The 22,758-nt window shown below is 41.8% G+C and overlaps 1 protein-coding gene and 1 long non-coding RNA gene across 2 annotated transcripts; one reads left to right on the forward strand and one right to left on the reverse strand.

Annotated features, from left to right (window-relative positions):
- Window positions 1-768: 768 nt before the first annotated feature.
- On the reverse strand, window positions 769-9,703 carry LOC106599319 (uncharacterized). Its single transcript, XR_001327409.2, has 3 exons — window positions 9,496-9,703; window positions 8,853-9,211; window positions 769-1,234 (listed from the first exon to the last, which is right to left on the reverse strand). It is a non-coding gene; the product is annotated as an uncharacterized lncRNA (long non-coding RNA).
- On the forward strand, window positions 9,585-20,230 carry LOC106599318 (cysteine-rich secretory protein LCCL domain-containing 1). Its single transcript, XM_014190489.2, has 15 exons — window positions 9,585-9,863; window positions 10,337-10,646; window positions 12,161-12,279; window positions 12,683-12,815; window positions 12,915-13,030; window positions 13,184-13,284; window positions 13,390-13,548; window positions 13,674-13,734; window positions 17,658-17,724; window positions 18,361-18,491; window positions 18,701-18,744; window positions 18,824-18,896; window positions 19,111-19,180; window positions 19,274-19,407; window positions 19,659-20,230. The coding sequence occupies exons 2-15, from the start codon at window positions 10,389-10,391 to the stop codon at window positions 19,708-19,710; spliced, it is 1,518 nt and encodes a 505-aa protein (XP_014045964.1). The 5' UTR covers window positions 9,585-9,863; window positions 10,337-10,388; the 3' UTR covers window positions 19,711-20,230.
- Window positions 20,231-22,758: the final 2,528 nt, after the last annotated feature.

Genomic DNA, 22,758 nt, shown 5'->3' on the forward strand with positions numbered 1-22,758 from the left:
GTAACATGTGAAATGGCATGAGACACAAGCTTTACAGATCCAATCAGTATTGTACATTACAACAATAATATTTTATATAATATTATTCTGTGTAAAATATCACAAAGAATACTCTAGTGATATACATACAAATTGATTGAATTATCAAAACATTTACTGTGGTGTCCATTTAGCAAAACAAACCATTTTCACTTTCTTCAGTGGTGTTGGCTTTAGTTACATCACTAGAATTGAATCCAGACTACTTTGTAGGGTCTACAGACCCCTACTGACCGTAGTACAGAGTGCAGCTCTCTACATCAGGAGGTGAAGACATGCTGGCCAAAAATAACACCAGCTGAGCGATTATGAGAAAATGACAAACTTTGTGTAACTGATATGAGCTTGGTAGAACCATATTATTATTATTATCTTTATGGTTGGATTAATGGTCCAAGAACCTGTAGAAATGAACTCCTTACATCAGCATAAAGAGTGTCACCTATAGTATAGGTTGTTTGACAGTTCAAATCAAAGTTTATTGGTTGCATACACAGTTTATATTTGGGACTCCTGTGCGGCGCAGCGGTCTAAGGCACTGCATCTCAGCACAAGTGGTGTCACTGCAGTCCCTGGTTCAAATCCAGGCTGCATCACATCTGGCTGTGATTGGGAGTATCATAGGGTGGTGCACAATTGGCCCAGTGTCGTCCAGGTTTGGCTGTCATTGTAAATAAGAATTTGTTCTTAACTCACTTTCCTAGTTAAATAAATATATTTAAGGTTTATTTGGAATTGTTCACATTTGCAGCTAAAAGCTGAATTGCAGCGTACATAAGCCCAACGTAAGTAAATAAAAAATATGAGATGTGGTATACAATATTACAGTTAAGCAGCATTAAGCAGTCTCACAAACTATGGCATAGGGCTGTTGTAGTACCTGTCAGTCAGAGTAGGGGGAAGGTTCAGTTTGTGACTGGATTGGGCAGATCTGCCACTGACATGGACTCTCGTCTGAGGCAGCCATTTGTTGTAATCCTGGAACTTTGCAAGCTTCTGGGCAAAGGATCTGCAGAGGTGGGTGCGACGGGACTCCAAGGACTGCAAGCCCAAGTCATTGCATGCAGAGTCGTAGGGGGTGTAGGGGGGCGCATGATGATTTTGGCTGCATGTCGTTGGATCTTCTCAAGTTGATTGTGTTGGTGGGCTGTGGGGACCTGGGTGCCATACTGGAGCGGCGTAGGCTACTCCAGCACTGGACGGACAAAGCAGGTGTAGAGTGTCAGAATGTTTAGCAGATTTTAAACAAAAATGTCAAACAAGTACACACCGTAATCAAAAACAATCTAGTTAACAACCCAAATCACACTGTATCACTAATCCAAATGCAATCTAGGCGTATACACACCAAAAATATATACTTAGAATGATATGTATAGCAGTAGATATGACACTCATCATATTAGTATCAGCTGATACCAGGTCAACATTTCACACTGTTATTATTACTACGTAGTTCCGGGTTTTTGTGTGATTTAATGTAAAATTGGACTGAGCAGGTACTAAGTCTCCATGCTGTAGCTCTCTAATTTTTCTGATTATTATGACACATAACTTTATAAGCCTATACACTTATTGTACAAAACATTAGGAACACCTTCCTAATATTCCATTGCACCCCCTTCTGCCCTCAGAACAGCCTTAATTCATTGGGGCATGGACTCTACAAGGTGTCTGTCACATCCTGACCAGTAAAGGGGTCATTTTGTTATTGTAGTTGGTCAGGACGTGGCAGGGGTGTGTTTGTTTTGTGTGTTTTGGTTTATGGTCTATGTTTTCTATTTCTATGTGGGTTTTCTAGTTTGTCTATTTCTATGTTCGTTTTGGGAACGACCTCCAATTAGAAGCAGCTGGTTGTCGTTGCTTCTAATTGGAGGCCATATTTAAGTGGGTTTATTTTGTCTTGTGTTTGTTTCTTTGTATAGCTGTGTAGCGTTACAGGACTGTCGTTTGGTTTCTTGTTTTGTTTAGTGTTCACGCTTATAAGTATGGACACTTACCACGCTGCGTATTGGGCCGATGATTTCTCCTCATCAGAAGACGAAGCTTATGACAGTGTCGAAAGCGTTCCATAGGGATTATGGCCCATGTTGACTCCAACGCTTTTTCAAATTCAAACCAAATCAAATTGTGTTTGTTCAAATGCACCGAATACAACAGGTGTAGACCTTACTATGAAATGCTTACTTACAAGCCCTTAACCAACAATGCAGTTCAAGAAATAGAGTTAAGTAATTATTTACTAAATAAACTAAAGTACAGATTAGTCGAGGTAATTTGTACATGTAGGTAAGGGTAAAGTGACTATACATAGATAATAAACAGTGAGTAGCAGCCGTGTGAAAACAAAGGGGGGAGGGGGGGTCAATGTAAATAGTCCGGTTGGCCATTTGATTAATTGTTCAGCAGTCTTATGGCGTGGGGATAGAAGCAGTTAAGGAGCCTTTTGGTCCTAGACTTGGCGCTCCGGTACCACTTGCCGTATGGTAGCAGAGAGAACAGTCTATGTGTGACTGGAGTCTTTGACAATTTTTTGGGCCTTCCTCTGACACCACCTAGTATATAGGTCCTGGATGGCAGGAAGCTTGATTTTGGAGAGCAAAGGGATGCCAGATTCTCATGCCTCTATTTGGTCGCCCAAATGGAAAAGATAGTATTTATCCATTATTAGATCAAATCAACCATGTTTGACAAATTATCCCAAAATTCTAAGGATTCAGTAAAACTTCAGGAATGACATGCATGGAATAACGTTAGAGTGAAGTTAGCTACCAACAAATATATTTTTTTACTCCCATATTGCAATGCAATTTCTACTCTAGCTGTATGGTCTTCTAACTGACTACTTAATAGAAAGTGTATGAGTACTTCCTCTGCCAACAATCCTTACTGACAAAGCAATGCAGAGGTTATGCTGGGACAGCACTGCATTCTAAATCCAGCTTCAGGCCAAACCAAAGTAACTACGGTGAGATAAAACAAGCAATAAATCTATTCTTATGAGTGTGCAGAGGATGTAGTGCAGTGATTAAACTTTCATTACTTTGACTGTAATTACTGTATCACTAAACCATGAGAACAAGAGCAAAACATTTGTCAAACTCTTCAACACTGCCAAGTTGTCGATATGGATATCTGTCTCTCCAAAATCCCCCACTGTACTGTATTTAAAACTACGGTCAAAGAAATTAATAGAGATTTAAAAGAAATGCAATTAACTTTCATGGCTGATGTAAGCTCAGGCTGCGAACTCAGGAGGCTCAGAGCCAGAGCGTGCTGCTTCTCCAACTGCTCTAAGGCAATTTCCGATATTATCGCAAGCACTAAGAATACTATGAATACTGATGATACATATGCCCGTCGTTTTTTAATTATTTTGTTTTAAGCCTTCCCTAAACCATTGCACTAATCGAATTAATGCCTAAAATGTTCACCTTTGAGTTGTTTCTCTTTTAACCACGTGGAATTAATGCGTCAAAAATAGACAGTCATCCATGGGAGTAGATGTATTTTTTCGTTAGGGAAAATCCGTATTTTTTTTGTTGAATTGCTTTATTATGTTGAAGACAAGCAATAGGCACTATAAGTTATTGGTTTACTCAGTGCCTGTGTGGTCCAGTGCTTACAGCCACTGACCTCAGCACACATATTCCAGAGTCGGCATATGCTCGAATCCGGCCCTTTGACTCATGGACAGTGGCGATTTTAGCATGTAAATCTTGGTGGGACAAACTCAAAAATAGTTTTTGAGATGCATGCCTGCAAAGCCACTGCACAACACAACACTAAACAATACGTGAATTGCACTATAACGGTGACAAACGGTGCCCACAAACTGTTAGGGCCTACATAAAGCTGTCCCAACAGCAGAGCTTTCTTTTCAGCACCATGGAGTGCTACACCTGGCTATCAGCGGAGCCTTGTCTGGCAGCAGAACAGTTCATTGAGCCTCATTTACTGACTTTTTAAAAAACATAGCTGACCTGCTTAAATACATTTGGTTTCTACTGACAATTCAAATGTACAAACTATGGCATAAGGGAACGATGAGCGGATGAGAGGCAATCTGTAATTTTGATTAAAAATGAGAGAGCTAAGACAGATGTAGTCAATATAACTATTAGTTCAGCACTTTTGAAATGTACAGCGACAGAATTCCGAACGTGAGACGTTCTTACAGTATTCTCCCACTACACTGTGATAGAAAAATTACATATTTACCTGATTTGTTTGATATTAATAGTTAGCGATTAATACTTAACAAATAGGAGGATATTTCTGTCCTGTTAGTGTCTGTGTTTTTATGGTCTCCACTCTAGTTCCCTGCAGCTAATCTGGGCATCTGGCCAGAGATGGCTTGAGCTGACAAATGAGTTAAAGACTGCATTACAGAGACAAGAATGTGTTTTACTAGAGATAGCTTAGGAGTAGAACAATCCCTCATTGTCTCAAAATCATCCTTGCATCTGGGAAACTAAGCCAGGGTGGGGTTAAGACAACAACCCATGTGCAGATAAGACAGGATGAACCCAGAGTGGATTATGATGCTCCTTGGTCTGTATGAGGGGGGTTAACCAACCATGACTGAGCATTGTTAGTGTCAGCTATATATAGTACTCTGCATTTGTGTAAAAGTTAGGTTACTCGGTCCAACACTCAAGGGTGGGGGGTCGTCCAGCCTCATTATTGCAATAGTTCATCGATATTAAATAAGATGATTGTTAGAAGAAATTACCAAATCTCTCTCAGTACTGAATTTCCACGACAACACCAAGTCAGAATCATAGGATAAATAAAGGGGATAAACAGTGCATTCGGAAAGGATTCAGAAGCCTTGACTTTTTCCTAATTTTGTTACGTTACAGTCTTATTCTAAAATTGATAAATCATTTTTTCCCCTCATCAATCTACACACAATACCCCATAATGACAAAGCAAAAACAGGTTTTAGAAATGTTTGCTAATTTATAAAAAACAAAAGCTGAAATATCCCATTTAGTATTCAGACCCTTTACTCAGTACTTTGTTGAAGCATCTTTGGCAGCGATTACAGCCTTGAGTCTTCTTTAATATGACGCTACAAGCTTGGCACACCTGTATTTCGGGAGTTTCTCCTATTCTTCTCTGCAGATCCTCTCAAGCTCTGTCAAGTTGGATGGGGAGCATCGCTGCACAGCTATTTTCAGGTCTCTCCAGAGATGTTTGATCGGGTTCAAGTCCGGGCTCTGGCTGGGCCACTCAAGGACATCCAGAGACTTGTCCCCAAGCCACTCCTGTGTTTTCTTGGCTGTGTGCTTAGGGTTGTTGTCCTGTTGGAAGGTGAACCTTCGCTCCAGTCTGAGGTCCTGAGCGCTCTGGAACAGGGTTTCATCAATGATCTCTCTTTACTTTGCACCGTTCATTTTTCCCTTGATCCTGACAAGTCTCCCAGTCTCTGCCGCTGAAAACATCCCCACAGCATGATTCTGCTACCACCACGCTTCACCGTATGGATGGTGCCAGGTTTCCTCCATACGTGACGTTTGGCATTCAGGCCAAGGAGTTCAATCTTCGTTTCATCAGACCTGTTTCTCATGGTCTGAGAGTTTTAAGGGGCCTTTTGGCAAACTCCAAGAGGCTTGTCATGTGCCTTTTACTTAGGAGTGGCTTCTGTCTGGCCACTCTACCATAAAGGCCTGATTGGTAGAGTGCTGCAGATATGGTCATCCTTCTGGAAGGTTCTCCCATCTCTTCAGAGGAACTCTGGAGCTCTGTCAGAGTGACCATCGAGTTCTTGGCCACCTCCCTGACCAAGGCTCTTCTCCCCCGATTGGTCAGTTTGGCTGGGCGGCCAGCTCTAGGAAGAGTCTTGGTGGTTCCAAACCCCTTCCATTTCAGAATGATGGATGCCACTGTGTTCTTGGGGACATTCAATGCTGCAGATATTTTTGGTACCCTTCTGTCTCGACACAATCTTGTCTCGGAGCTCTACGGACAATTCCTTCGATCTCATGGCTTCATTTTTGCTCTGACATGCACTGTCAACTGTGGGACCTTATATAGACAAATCATGTCCAATCAATTGAATTTACCACAGGTGGACTCCAATCAAGTTGTAGAAACCTCTCAAGGATGATCAATGGAAACAGGATGTACCTGAGCTCAATTTCAAGTTTCATAGCAAAGTGTCTGAATACTTAAGTACATTTAAAATATATATATTTAACCTTTATTTAACTAGACAAGTCAGTTAAGAACAAATTCCTATTTACAATGACGGCCTATACTGGCCAAACCTGGGCCAATTGTGCGCCACCCTATGGGACTCCCAATCACGGCCGGTTGTGATACAGCCTGGATTCGAACCAGGGTGTCTGTAGTTATGCCTCTAGCACTGAGATGCCATGCCTTAGACCGCTGCCCCACTTGGGAGCCCAAATAAGGTATTTCTGTTTTTTATTTGTCACACATTTGCAAAATTTTCTAAAAACCTGTTTTCGCTTTGTAATTATGGGGTATTGTGTTTAGATTGATGAGGATTTTTTTTATTTAATCAATTTTAGAATAAGACTGTAACGTAATAAAATGTAGAAAAAGTAAAGGGGTCTGAATACTTTCCGAATGCACCGTAAGCAGACAATGAAATCTCTTACAATATTCTTACAATGCCACACCCTGATCAGTTTCACCTGTCCTCGTTATTGCCTAGAAGGCCAGCATCCCAGAGTCGCCTCTTCACTGTTGACGTTGAGACTGGTGTTTTGCGGGTACTATTTAATTAAGCTGCCAGTTGAGGACTTGTGAGGCGTCTGTTTCTCAAACTAGACACTCTAATGTACTCGTCCTCTTGCTCAGTTGTGCACCGGGGCCTCCCACTCCTCTTTCTATTCTGGTTAAAGCCAGTTTGCGCTGTTCTGTGAAGGGAGTAGTACACAGCGTTGTACGAGATCTTCAGTTTCTTGGCAATTTCTCGCATGGAATAGCCTTAATTTCTCAGAACAAGAATAGACTGACAAGTTTCAGATGAAAGTTAGTTTCTGGCCTTTTTGAGCCTGTAATCGAACCCACAAATGCTGATGCTCCAGATACTCAACTAGTCTAAAGAAGGCCAGTTTTATTGCTTCTTTAATCAGAACAACAGTTTTCAGTTGTGCTAACATAATTGCAAAAGGGTTTTCTAATGATCAATTAACCTTTTAAAATGGTAAACTTGGATTAGCTAGCACAACGTGCCATTGGAACACATGAGTGGTGGTTGCTGATATTGGGCCTCTGTATGCCTATGTAGATATTCCATAAAAAATCTGCCGTTTCCAGCTACAATAGTCATTTACAACATTAGCAATGTCTACACTGTATTTCTGATCAATTTTATGTTATTTTAATGGAGAATTTTGCTTTTTTTTCTTCTTTCAAAAACAAGGACATTTCTAAGTGACCCCAAACTTTTAAATGGTAATGTATGTCTGAAAGGTTGTCCAGAACATTGATAACATGTACTTTACCTACAGGATGCAACATATGTTTACACCATTGAAATCCATTTAGTTTTGTGTCCAAATAATTGCCTTTTACAAATGTTACAGAATAAAAACTGGTATATACTGTAACTGAGTGTATAAGAATCATGAACGTCCTAATCCAGGCACTTGTCATCTCCCGTCTGGATTATTGCAACTCGCTGTTGGCTGGGCTCCCTGCCTGTGCCATTAAACCCCTACAACTCATCCAGAACGCCGCAGCCCGTCTGGTGTTCAACCTTCCCAAGTTCTCTCACGTCACCCCGCTCCTCCGCTCTCTCCACTGGCTTCCAGTCGAAGCTCGCATCCGCTACAAGACCATGGTGCTTGCCTACGGAGCTGTGAGGGGAACGGCACCTCCGTACCTTCAGGCTCTGATCAGGCCCTACACCCAAACAAGGGCACTGCGTTCATCCACCTCTGGCCTGCTGGCCCCCCTACCTCTGAGGAAGCACAGTTCCCGCTCAGCCCAGTCAAAACTGTTCGCTGCTCTGGCACCCCAATGGTGGAACAAGCTCCCTCACGACGCCAGGACAGCGGAGTCAATCACCACCTTCCGGAGACACCTGAAACCCCACCTCTTCAAGGAATACCTGGGATAGGATAAAGTAATCCTTCTAACCCCCCCCTTAAAAGATTTAGATGCACTATTGTAAAGTGGGTGTTCCACTGGATATTATAGGTGAATGCACCAATTTGTAAGTCGCTCTGGATAAGAGCGTCTGCTAAATGACTAAAATGTAAATGTAAATGTAATGTCTTGCTAGAGAAAGTGTTTGGGAAGTCCAAATGCATGAGCAGAGATTTTAGCAGCAGTTGTAGTGAGGAAAAAAACCACCAGAGGGCGAGCCTGACAAAGTAAACTCAGCCTGCACTGGAATATTCCTTTGTGAATATTCAACTATGTCCCTATTTGAAGACTGGTTATTATATACATTTTGCAAATAAATAAGTCCTATAAAGACAAGGAATGAAAGGAATAATAGGGGAAACAACATAGGATAAAGTTACTTTGACACAATGTCGACTACCTGCTGAAATGTTTGGTACACTGCTAAATATGATGAAAAAGTTTGTCCCTGGTCAACCTCATCACAGATAATTTGTATAGGCCCAACCATAAGCAAATTATCTCTTGGACCTGTTCGGTTCCACACTGACTTGGAGTCTTGCAGTGCTGGAACCTAATTGACCCCTAGCATGGGTGTGTCTGCCTTTCTACTATAAATCACTGAACAGGACTATCAATGCGATTTCATTTCCCCTAGTAGGCAACTTTGGAAGCAACCATGGCACTGTACAGCAACTTGTTACCTCTTAGATGGGCACTGGCTTCATTTCCAGCTGAGTTGACATTTCTTGGTGATGTGGGTTGATTCCTCTAGAAGTCTTAGTAGGAATGCAGGATTGAAGTCAGCATGACTTAAGGTGCTGAGAATCTGATCCCCAGGAATGCACTCATAAAGCAGGGAGCAAAGCTTGCCCTCTACCTAGAGGATGCCAGCTTTCTCCTGTGAAAAATGCTCATTATACCCACCTGAGGAAAATAACTTGTGTCTGGAACTTGGGTTGATGCTGACTGAAGTGTAAAAAGCCTTATCAGTTTTGAACACAGTTGATTTGATCTGCAGAGCTCAGTGGGGTCATGCTGCATAAAATGGCAGGGAGTAGGCCTACAGGAAGAGAGCAAGGAGAGTGCAAAACTTTTCTTAATGTCATGGATGCAGGCACAAAGCTATTGAGGCTTGTAAGAACATAGATAGTGATTTTTGGGGGGTTGGAAATCTACTTGAACATACAGTAATACATCATTCAGCCACAAATACTGAATTAAACTCACAGTAAATGTGATAATTGAAAAAAATCACATCTTTAAAAAAAACATAGAATACAGAAATACTATTCTAAAGAAATACTGAATTTACATATGAGTGGGCTGTCATTGCCCAAAGTTTACCTTGCAGTCACTTTGAGTGGGATGGCTGGACTCAGAACCAGAGTCTTTAAATAGTTCAACCTGCGAACGCTGTGGAGGAGGCGTGGTCTGCCGCGTAACCTATAGCTAAATCCAAATTTGGCATATAAATGCAGGGAGCGCTCGTTTTTGAGATATTATACAGGTAACTCTCTCGACTTTTTGGTGGATGTACGATACTTTACCCGGGCGAACTTTCTTATTACGAAAGTTTTGGCTCCTGTTATGAGAGATGTCATAAATCTTAGGATGTATGAAGAGTAGCTTTCATTCAGCTGCAATAAAACGTTTGGAGGTGGACATTGTTTCCTGAGGATAGTTGACCAGATTGAACAAGTGTTCGGTGAAAGGTAAATCATTTGTAAATGTTATATTCGTCATTGAGATAACGAAAATACTGTTTTGTATTATAACAGCCTGTCTAGGCAGACATGTTGCCTCCAACAATGTATCAACGCTACTAAGGTGGGTCGGGTTTACTAGACTATAACAGGATCAGACGTGACTTGCCTTGTCAGCCTGTGAGAGAATTTCACATGCAATATGCATGGTCATGAAATATTGCATGTGCTTGGCAAAAACGTACATGTTTTCCTTGTGAGAAATTGTGTGAACAGTTCAATTGACCTACTATCATGCACTTAAAATACACCAAATATACATGTACAGTATCAGTTCTAGTTCTAATGTTTGATAACCATGTGCCAAAGATGTGTTAATTCATCAGTAATCACATTCAAGTGAATATATTAATCAATAACAAATAGTATACAATGGATTACAGATCTCTGAATGCTTGTATTTTATTTTGTCTCTTGTTTAGCCAACAGAATACCGATTTTTGTATTGGAGGCTTGAGAGGCTGATCAGTCATTATGAAGTGTGGAACTCAGGACTGGCTACGAGGGTTTGGGCTGCTATTCTTTGTGCAAACAGTACTTTCTATGGTGATCCCTAACTCTACTCACCTGGAGATGTTACTGGAGAAGTATATGAACAAAGATGATGAGTGGTGGGTGTCCAAACAGCGAGGGAAGAGGGCCATCACTGAAGGTGATATGCACCTCATACTCGATTTGCACAACAACCTGAGAGGTCAAGTTTATCCTCAAGCTTCAAATATGGAGTATATGGTAAGCTGAACCAGGACCTGTTGTGTCTGCATCACACATTTCTGTTATATTTAGGTCATCCTAAGATGAACTGTAGGCAATTGGAATATGACTTGCCCATACTGGAGTATGTAGAAGGAGATTGTACAGTACTACAGATTGAAGCAAGTGTTAGTTAGTTATTTTGCACTGATACTTCATCTTAGCTAATGATACTTGCTCAACGACTCAAGACATCTAGGCTTGAGAATCTGGAACATTTTCAAACCAATTCAACCATCCATGGGGTTCAGCAGAGCACATCTGCAAAGTCAGGGCCAACTCAGAGGTTTCACACCAAGTTCTTGGAGCACAGAGTGCTCAAATAGATCAAAACCTAAAAACAAGCCTGACCGACAGCCAAGCAATAAAGCCAGTGTGTTACTGGCCCTGCCAAACCTCAAGCTCTGCCCCCTGCCTTGGTAACCGGCCAGCTCTCACCTCCCCTGGGATCGTGCACTCTGCCTCAACCATTTCAACTCACATCTTCAAATATTAGTCTTTATCTTTGCATTTCATTTGGCAACAAAGCTGGATCTGTGTTGATTCAAATGTGTAACAGTTGAGCATCATCCTTTGAAGTATGGTGGTTCATTTGGATGACTTCCCATGCATAAATGGAGATTTGTATCCTGTGTGGATACACTGTGGTCCTGTGTGGCTCAGTTGTTAGAGCATGGCGCTTGCGCTGCCAGGGTGGTCAGTTCGATTCCCAGGACCACCCATGTGTATATATGCGCGCATGACTGTCAGTCGCTTTAGATAAAAGTGTCTGCTAAATGGCATATATAGTATTGCAGGCCTATGGTATGTCCATTGGCCTCAAGCCCATTGCATTCACCCTAAGCAGTGCAGAATGCAGATATCACTAATGTAATGTTCTACACATGGAAGACATTAGGACTGTACAGGGCAGCCAGCCGGCTGGCACAGTTTTCAATTAACCTTGATGGGTGTTAGTGCAGTTAAACAGCAGAACAGCAGCACACTACACCTAATGGACAATTGTACTACAACTTGGCTGACACGTTAGAATTCCTCAAGTCATATCTACGTAGTTCTTTGTAAGAAACAAGTGGTGCACAAATAGATTATAATTTTTAACTTCACTTGACCCGTTATAAGATCTCGATCATGTAGGTTGTTGCACTTTAGTGCAGACCCACTGGGCACACACTGGTTGAATCAACGTTGTTTCCACGTCATTTCAATGAAATGATGTGGAACCAACGTGGAATAGACGTTGAATTGACGTCTGTGCCCAGTGGAGAGTTGATGCAAAGAGACCAGTAATACTAAAAATGCCATCAGGGCCCCCCAAGACTTTCTGTGAAGAATGTTAGAATTTGTATTTACAATTTTTGTTTATCAAGAGTTTTGTCTTTCAAGAGTAATACTAATACTAGCAGTATTAAGTGTATCAGTAGCACCAATCTGATGTGCCTGCAGATATGTCTTTATCTTATCAGAACAACTCTGACTTTGGCATTTCAAAGGTTTGGGATACAGATCTGGAGAGGAGTGCTGAGCACTGGGCACACACCTGCCTGTGGGAGCATGGACCACAACACATGCTAACTCAGATTGGACAAAACCTGGGTGCCCACTGGGGAAGGTCTGTATAGTATCTGGAGAGATGACCAGTTTGATTATATGCATTATGTCATTATACAGTTATACTGTATGCCCATTTCCTAACATGTTGCGGGGTCCTATAAACTCATGAGGCAACCAATGTGTGATTAGACTGTACAGGGAGTACTGTATATTGCTGTGGGTTATGTCTAGTTTAGGGTTTCCCAAACTCGGTCCCGGGGCCTCCCATGGGTGCATATTTTGGTTTTTGCCCTAGCACTACACAGCTGATTTTAAAATAATAAACTCATCATCAAGCTTTGATTATTTGAATCAGCTATGTAGTACGAGGGCAAAAAACTAAACATGCAACCCTGGGAGGCCCCAGGACCAAGTTTGGGAAACCCTAGTTAGTTAAATTGTTTCGTTTCTACTTTCCTCAGAGACCGACCACCAACATTTCATGTCCAGGCCTGGTATGATGAAGTGAGAGACTACAGCTATCCCTATCCACAGGAGTGTAACCCACACTGCCCCTTCAGATGCTCTGGTCCTGTCTGCACTCACTACACACAGGTAAGAGTTTCCTATAACAATATCATAAAACCTTATTTAAGGTCAGAGAAGTCTGAGAGGACTACTAACTGAAGGTAGCTACTTTGTTTGTCTTTGCAGATGGTTTGGGCAACAAGCAGCCATATTGGATGTGCTATTAATGTGTGCTACAACATGAATGTGTGGGGCATGATTTGGACTAAAGCTGTGTACTTGGTTTGCAACTACTCACCGCCGTAAGTTTGAAAGGTTTTTTATGTCGTCCCCCCCCCCAAAAAAAATGAAGTTCAGATTCTTATTTTCAACTGTTGTACGTTATGTAGTGTATGGGAACTGGGAAGGATTGGGTTAAAAGGTTCAGTGTGTTTTATGATGTCATTTGTGTGCAGGGGAAACTGGTGGGGGCATGCCCCATACAAACATGGCAGCCCGTGCTCTGCCTGTCCGCCCAGCTACGGTGGAGGCTGTAGGGACAATCTCTGCTATACAGGTCGGCTGCTTTCAGAAGAAAGTTGTGCCATAACAAATTGGTTGCTTTTATGCATTTTGTTTTGCAGAGTATATTACATGTGATGTGACACTTGTTCTTCTTCAGAGAACGGAGTAGACCGACGTCCTGCCCCTGAACTTGAGGAGACAAACTACATCGAGCCAGAGCCGAGGGCCCAAGAGCCAAGGTCGAGACCGCAACCCCCAATACCATCACCCAATGACAACATGGAGAGGAATGAGGTGGTCAGCACAGTGCAAATGTGTAAGAATTTATCACAAATTTGACACTGTTTCTAATACACAATGTCATTATACAGTAGGATAAAAGTCTATATTTGGTATCACTGCCAGAAGGTCTAAGTGAAATTGTTTTTCTTATTTTCAAAGGTCAACAGATGGACTGTGAGACAAAGCTGCGTGATCGCTGTAAAGAAACCACTTGTAATAGGTAGGCCTAAGTTGTTCCTAAAGTGGATGTTGTCACCTAGGTTTGCAAATCAAATGTTATTTGTCACATGCGCCGAATACAACAGGTGTAGACCTCACAGTGAAACGCTTACTTACCAACAACTGTGCCAACTGTGCCAGCCGGCTACCAACAATGACGTTTTTTTGTAAAAATTAAATGTAACCTTTAATTTAAGAAAATACCCCCCCCAAAAAGTAAGAGATAAAAGTAACAAATAATTAAAGACCAGCAGTAAAATAACAATAGTGAGGCTATATACAGGGAGTACCAGTACAGAGTCAATATGCGGGGCACCGGTGTCGAGGTAATTGAGGTAATATGTACATGTAGGTAGAGTTATTAAAGTGACTATGCATAGATAATAACAGAGAGTAGCAGCAACGTAGAAAGGGGGGGAGGGCAATGCAAATAGTCTGGGTAGCCATTTGATTAGATGTTCAGGAGTCATATGGCTTGGGGGGTAGAAGCTGTTTAGAAGCCTCTTGGACCTAGACTTGGTGCTCCGGTACCGCTTTCCATGCGGTAGCAGAGAGAACAGTCTATGACTAGGGTAACTGGAGTCTTTGACAAATGTTAGAGCCCCGCCTCTGACACCGCCTGGTATAGAGGTCCTGGATGGCAGGAAGCTTGGCCCCGGTGACGTACTGGGCCATACGCGTTACCCTCTGTAGTGCCTTGCGGACAGAGGCCGAGCAGTTGCCATACCAGGCAGTGATGCAACCCGTCAGGATGCTCTCGATGGTGCAGCTGTAGAACCTTTTGAGGATCTGAGGAACCATGCCAAATCCTTTCAGTCTCCTGAGGGGGAATAGGTTTGGTCATGCCTTCTTCACGACTGTCTTGGTGTGCTTGGACCATGTTTGTTTGTTGGTGATGTGGATGCCAAGGAACTTGAAGCTCTCGACCTGCTCCACTACAGCCCCATCGATGAGAATGGGAGTGTGCTCGGTCCTCCTTTTTCTGTAGTCCACAATCAACTCCTTTGTCTTGATCACGTTGAGGGAGAGGTTGTTGTCCTTCCACCACATGGTCAGGTCTCTGACCACCTCCCTATAGGCTGTCTCATCATTGTCGGTGATCAGGCCTACCACTGTTGTCATCGGCAAACTTGATGATGGTATTGGAGTCGTGCCTGGCCGTTCAGTCATGAGTGAACAGGGAGTGCAGGAGGGGACTGAGCACGCACCCCTGAGTGGCCCCCATGTTGAGGATCAGCGTGGCGGATGTGTTGTTACCTACCCTTACCACCTGGGGGCGGCCCGTCAGGAAGTCCAGGATCCAGCTGCAGAGGGAGGTGTTTAGTCCCAGGGTCCTTAGCTTAGTGATGAGCTTTGAGGGCACTATGGTGTTGAACGCTGAGCTGTAGTCAATGAAGATCATTCTCACATAGGTGTTCCTTTTGTCCAGGTGGGAAAGGGCAGTGTGGAGTGCAATAGAGATTGCATCATCTGTTGGGGCGGTATCCAAATTGGAGTGGGTCTAGGGTCTCTGGGATAATGGTGTTAAAGTGAGACATGACCAGCCTTTCAAAGCACTTCATGGCTACAGACGTGAGTGCTTCGGGTCGGTAGTCATTTAGGCAGGTTACCTTAGTGTTCTTGGGCACAGGGACTATGGTGGTCTGCTTGAAACATGTTGGTATTACAGACTCAGACAGGGAGAGTTTGAAAATGTCCATGAAGGCACTTGCCAGTTGGTCAGAGCATGCTCTCATGCATGTTTCACTGTCACTTGCTTCGATGCGAGCATAGAAGTTATTTAGCTCGTCTGGTAGGCTCGTGTCACTGGGCAGTTCTCGGCTTTGCTTCACTTTGTAGTCTGTAATAGTTTGCAAGCCCTGCCACATCTGATGCGCGTCGGAGCCATTTTAGAACAATTCGATCTTAGTCCTGTATTGATGCTTTGCCTGTTTTATGGTTCGTCGGAGGGCATTGCAGGATTTCTTTTAAGCTTCCGGGTTAGAGTCCCGCTCCTTGAAAGCGGCAGCTCTACCATTTAGCTCAGTACGGATTTTGCCAATAATCCATGATTTTGCCAATAATCCATGGCTTCTGGTTGGGGTATGTACGCACAGTCACTGTGGGGACAGCGTCATTGATGCACAGTGACTGATGTGGTGTACTCCTCAATTCCATCGGAAGAATCCCGGAACATATTCCAGTCCGTGCTAGCAAAACAGTCCTGTAGCTTAGCATCTGCTTCATGGTGCTTCCTGCTTTAGTTTTTGCTTGTAAGCAGGAATCAGGAGGATATAATTATGGTCAGATTTGCCAAATAGAGGGCAAGGGAGCGCTTTGTACGCGTTTCTGTGTGCACGGGGGGGTCGTCAATGTTTTGTTGCCAAACTGGTGGCAGCTGTGAAAAAAGTTAATAGTTAGGAGTCCCATCAGAGCCATAGATGACACAATCTCTATTGCACTCCACACTGCCCTCACCCACCTGGACAAAAGCAATACCTTTGTGAGAATGCTGTTCATTGACTACAGCTCAGCATTCAACACCGCAGTCCCCTCCAAGATAATCAATGAGCTCAGGACCCTGGGACTGAACACCTCCCTCTGCAACTGGATAATGAACTTCCTGACGGGCCGCCTGAGGGGGCAAGGGTAGGCAACAACACATCCGCTACGCTGGCCATCAACACGGGGGCTCCTCAGGGGTGTGTGCTTAGTCTCCTCTTGTACTCCCTGTTCACTCACAACTGCGTGGCGGTGCATGACTCCAACACCATCATTACATTTTCTGACGATGCAACAGTGGTAAGACTATTCACCGACAACAGGCAGCCTATAGGGAGGAGGTCAGAGACCTGGCAGTGTGGTGCCAGAACAACAACCAATCCCTCAACATCAGCAAGACAAAGGAGCGGATCGTGGAATATAGGAAATGGAGGAGCGAGCACACCCCCGTCCACATTGATAGGGCTGTAATAGAGCAGCTTCAAGTTCCTCAGTGTCCACATCACTAAGAAATGAACATGGTCCACACCCACACAGTTGTGAAGAGGGCACGCAGCACCTCATCCCCCTCAGGAGGCTGAAAAGATTTGGCATGGGCCCTCAGATCCTCAAAAAGTACCATTGAGAGCATCTTCACTGGCTACATCACCGCTTGGTAAGGCAAGTGCAAGGCACCCGACCGCAAGGCGCTACAGAAGGTCCACACCTGGCCCAGTACATCACTGCGGCCGAGCTCACTGCCATCCAGAACCTCTATACCAGGCGGTGTCAGAGGAAGGCCCAAAAAATGGTCAAAGACTCCAGCCACCCAAGCCATAGACTGTTCTCTCTGCTACTGCATGGCAAGTGGTACCAGTGAACCAAGTCTAGAAACAATAGGACCCTGAACACTTTAACCCTACCTGTATGTACATAGCTACCTCAATTACCTCATACCCCTGCACATCGACTCAGTACTGTTACTCCCTGTATATAGCCATGTTTTTTTTAAATTCATTATTCACTGTGTATTTATTCCTCGTCACTATTTCTGTTTTAATTTTAATCTTTAATCTTTAACTTTGCATTTTTTGAAAAGGAAGTAAGCATTTCACTGTTAGTCTACACCTGTTGTTTACGAAGCATGTGGCAAATAACATTTGATTTGCAGAGTTAATTGAAAATAATGCTATTGTTGATTTGATTTTTGTTTCATTAATTAGGGTATTTTAATCTTGAACCATATGGTCTATCAAGTAGAAACTCATGGACAATATGGATACTGATATAAAAAAAAAAAATGTATGAAAACATTTTTTGGGTTATTCTAGTATAAATTACCAAAGTTACTATAGCTTGCCATGGAATACCTTTTAATTACCAAAATTACCCTACACTTAACCATTCTCACTAATTTCTGTGAATGGGTCAAAAGTGAGTTTATAATGTTATTTCTTCCTACAGGTACGAGTGTCCTCCTGGATGCTTGTCCAGCCCAGGAAAAGTCATAGGGACTGCGTATTATGATATGGTACGAACAGAAAACACTTAATCTATTAATTTTTAAAAATGTATTCCAACTGCATGAGTTGTGGGATACTAGATATAAAATAACGGTACAACTTCAGTCATTTTATTGATGTATTTTTATTATCTAATTAAAATAATTAGGGAAAGCCAAAACATGCCCTCTAAGTGGTCTAAGGCACTGCATCTCAGTGTAAGAGGTGTCACTACAGTCCCTGGTTCAAATCCAGGCTGTATCACATCCGGCCGTGACTGGGAGTCCCATAGGGCGGCGCACAATTGGCCGGGGTAGGCCATCATTGTAAATAAGAAGTTGTTCTTAACAGACTTGCTTAGTTAAATAAAGGTTAGATGAGCTATGCAATCGACTTTGTATTACGTCAAACATCTGGGTCCTGTCCCCTAATCTTTAGCACGGACTCATAGATTTTGTGAAAACACAGTAATTTAAGATGTATATAAAATTATATGTGTTTGTAGATGAATTTACTTCTGCCAGATGCCATTGGGCTGCATTTCTGCCCATTGTTGACCATTCAAAAAGCCTACAAAAGTTCAAAAACTACAAGGCTACTTCCTGGAAAATGCCATGTCCCTTTCATAGCTTATAAAGGGTAGTGAAACATGTTTCATTTTCCAGCAATCAAGTGTTTGTGGAGCTGGTTTACACGCTGGAATAATAGACAACGATGGAGGCTGGCTGGATGTTACAAGACATGGAAGAAAACCACATTTCACAAAGTCATACAAAAATGGAATTCAGTCTCTTGGGTGAGTTAATTTTACACAGCTTTGTCTCGTAATGTCACCCAATTCTGTATGTAGTGCACTACTTTTGACCAGGGCCCATAGGGCTCTGGTCAAAATAATTACAATTTAAAGGGAATTTTATGCTATTTGGGATGCAACTTTACTCTATTATGTTTGTTTATAATAAAGCAGCAAGTCATGTTTTCACACCAAATTATTCAAATTTACAGGATGAACAGGAGTGCAAATGCTTTCAAAGTATTCTCTGTACCAGGTATGTCTGATCTAGTTTCACCTTTGTCTCAGTAATGCATGTATTTTTCAAATGACATTGTGGCATCTTTGCTTCTCAGTAAAGGCAGTACTGTGTGAGACCACTGTTGCACGGTTCTGTCCCTACAAAAGACCTGCACGGCACTGTCCAAGGTAAAGACAGAGTTCACTCTAATAAACCAAACGTGATACTCTTCTTCTGTAAAGTTGATTGGTTTGGATAGGTATAGACTACACCTGCATTGCTTGCTGTTTGGGGTTTTAGGCTGGGTTTCTGTACAGCACTTTGTGACATCAGCTGATGTAAGAAGGGCTTTATAAATAAATTTGATTGACTACTGTGATCATGGCCATTTTCCTTCACCAGGTTGTATTGCCCTCGCAATTGTCTGCATGAGACCCGTGCCAGAGTCATTGGAACACAATATTATTCGGATGTAAGTCTGGCTGACAATGGCCTTCTATACAGATTATATTTCTCTCCATAGAACTGATGTTTGTGCTATGCTAATCTACCTTATTTTTTCTAGAAATCCAGTATATGTCGAGCAGCCATCCATGCTGGTGTAATTCAGAATGACTCAGGAGGCTACCTGGATGTGCAACCTGTGGACAAGAGGAGACAGTACAGCGGTAGCTATCAGAATGGAATCTCTTCAGAAAGGTAAGGGATGTGGATAAGGGAAATACAGGTCAATTGTGGGGTTTTGACTTTGTTCCAAATGCTTTTGGATGCATAATGGCTAGGGACCAGGAGTTTTTCCTGGTCAGCTATTGTGATCAGAAAAAAACTCCTATCCTTTGTTGTAACAGTATGGAGATGTAGACTAGTATCAGTGTCATATACCTTGGCTTGACGGTGTAAACTGTTCTTAGCTGAATCCAAACTAACCACAGTGTTTATTCTCCCCCCAGCCTACAGAATCCCTCAGGTGGCAAAGCATTCAGAGTATTTGCAGTCATTTGAATTGACATTGCAAGGACACTGGCAATGAAAAAGAGCACTTGTCATTTAACACCCAGTCATTTCACGGCCAGTAATCACATTGCTTATGGTTTGAACAGTGTATCTTTAAGCTTGTTTATTTGATGTATATAATATGTTGTAAATAAGTTGAATGTAAAAAAAAAGAAAAAAAGAAAAGCAATCTCTCATAGATATTTGTATCAGAACAGAAAAATATATACAGTAATGTGCATGCCATAGTAAATGTTTTCATTCTATGATATTTAAATTGTATTGTTTTTTATTTTATTTTGTATGCATATTTTTAAAAAAAAAGTATTTTATATGTTTTGATGGCTGATGTTGTATTTCATGATACAAAATATATAGTATAGTCTCCATTCATAGATTTTTACAGTTCAAGCCTGGCTGGCCAGGAGTGTCTCAGAAGATGTCATAGCCTGAACCGAAAAGGGAGAGACAGCCGAAATATGCATTATTTATTTACATCTATGAATAAATCAATGGTAAATTCTGAAAAGACAGAGCATTCATTCATTCATTCATTCATTCATTCATTCATTCAAGAGCTTTATAAATAAATGTGATTGATTCATATGTCTTTGCGGAACATACAGTATCGCCATTATCTGTTTCAAGAAAACCTTAAATATCAGTTCTCCATTGATTGCTGCTGTTCACAATACAGTAGTGTATAAAGCACTACCTGACATTGTTAGATAAGCGTTGTCCTATCACTGTCAATGTTCTGGAAAATACTGCTATTCTGTGACGGATGGCCAAGAGGGTACTTTCTTACTGTCCTAGATCAACGTTTGTTTGTAAGGCATTACTAATCTTCAGGGTATTCAGTAGTAAAGCTCTTCATATTTCTATGCTCTAGAATGCCCTTCAAGACAATCAGAAAGGAGTATTCAACAATACCATGGTATAAGTATATACATTATACAACTGTTGCACATGTTTAAGGTTGCAAAATGTGAAATTCCCAGGTTTTCCATAAATCCGGGTTGGAGGATTCCCGGAATAAGCAAGAAATACAGAATCCTCAAACCAGGAAATTTATTGAAAGTTCCTGGAATTTTGCAACCCTACACATGTTCATCTATCCACAGAATTCAGGCACTCATATTCAATATTTCAAAAACAATATTTGCAGAAATCTTTTCCAGGCAGGAGCAGTAAAGAATGAAAGCTGAGCAAGCCCTTATGTTAAACTACTTTGGCCCACTGGCTGTGTGCTAGGTAGAGCAGACAAAGAGTGACTTTGTCTGTGTTGATCTCAATCTCACTTCCCGGGATGCAATTCCCCCATGCCTGCCACAGATGTGGTCAATCCCAGCTGAAAGGTCTCTGTCAGTCACCCTTACTTACCCTAATGTAAACATACCCTCTGTGGGATGCTTTATGTAAGTGGTTGAGATTTAGAAACAAGTTAAAATTCAGTATATTTTCCTCAATAGTTTAGTCTGAAAGGAGTTTGCTTCGGATAACGCATTTTAACTAATGCTGGTCAACTAATGTTGCTGACTAACCTATGGTCAGTCAACATACAAAGAGAGTTGAATATTATAGCTCTAAGTGGTACAGACAAACTTCAATATGGAACAGAAACAGGGGAATCTAACATGACAGACAGATTGACCTTTATCCATAAAATTATTTATTTTGAAATATACAGTTCACGCTAGCCTCCTTTGCTAGTGCGAAACCATGGTTAATAAACTGTATACTGTATACACTGTACTGTCGTGGTGACCCATTATAACACACAACCCCCACTACCACCACCATTCTGTGTAAATAAGAATTTGTTCTTAACTGACTTGCCTAGTTAAATAAAGGTTAAAAAAAATAATAATATTCTGCTGAGTGACCAGTAGGGCTGGACTGAAAGGAAATTTCCAGGAAGAGGACCAGGGCTGATATAGAACTAGCTGCTGATGGCCTCGTTGAGTTCTGTACTGCTCTCCAGAGAGGAGAGGCATGCATCAGAACGCTGTCAAAATTCACAGGGCAGTGTTGCAGAGGAGTCTACTGGCAAAGACGCCAACTGTTCACTTCTACAAGAGTGTTACACAACATGAAAAGACCTCACTGTCACAGACCCACACAAGAATCGATACATTGTCATCTCAGAGGTGCTGTTTTGTGAAATGAGATTTGTAGCTACAGCTAATATTATACCTGCTACTGAATAAAATAATGAGTAAAAATGTGTAGAAATCAGTTCCACCAGATGAATGCTGTTATAGTATAACCCTCTTAAATTTGACACACTGTAGTGCAGTACAGTATGACTAATCTGCCTTCAGTGAATGGTGATCTGTGTAATCTTTATAGAATAATTCCCATTGATCCATGCTGGACGCTGTTCACAGGAAATTAATAAATACAACATTTATTTTTGTAACTCCTGAGCCTCTAATGACATAATTTAAGTTACTAGTTATAGTCAGAGAACTCGATGTTGGTTTATTGTACAGTACAGCTATGTAAAATATAGTCAGTAATTATAAGGTTTTTGAAGTATGTTGGACATCTCAAGGCAGCTCACCGCTAGAGAAACATTAGCCGGTGTATAGAGGTGAGTGGTTTCTAAATATAACTTGTACAATCATTCTCATGCTTTATAACTTGTTCCTGAGGTTGACTTCTGGGTGGACATATATGATGTACTGTTTATGGGCCAACAATCAGTAACTCCAGATATAGAATCGTAGTGTCAGTTAGTGCCTCCTGCCTTTACTCCCTGAGAGTTAATCATTACTTTGTTAACATAACTGTAGTTTCCAGCTGTGTTTAGTTTGAGGAGCATAATCATCTCTGCATTGCTGGCTTTATAATGATAATGCGGTATTTATAACAGTGGCAATTTCATTTCACTTTCACATGCAATAGATAGGAAACATCTCACGGCATTCCCTTAACATGAGTTTTTAACGATTACAGTAAATCATTTCCAATTCTGCTTCCTGCAGAGAGGGTTCAATTCAAATTCAAATGTTTTATTGGAACTAAAGAGCAATTCGCAACTCAAATCAGAAG

The sequence above is a fragment of the Salmo salar genome, chromosome ssa03 (assembly GCF_905237065.1).
Source record: "Salmo salar chromosome ssa03, Ssal_v3.1, whole genome shotgun sequence".
Classification (NCBI taxonomy): Eukaryota; Metazoa; Chordata; class Actinopteri; order Salmoniformes; family Salmonidae; genus Salmo; species Salmo salar.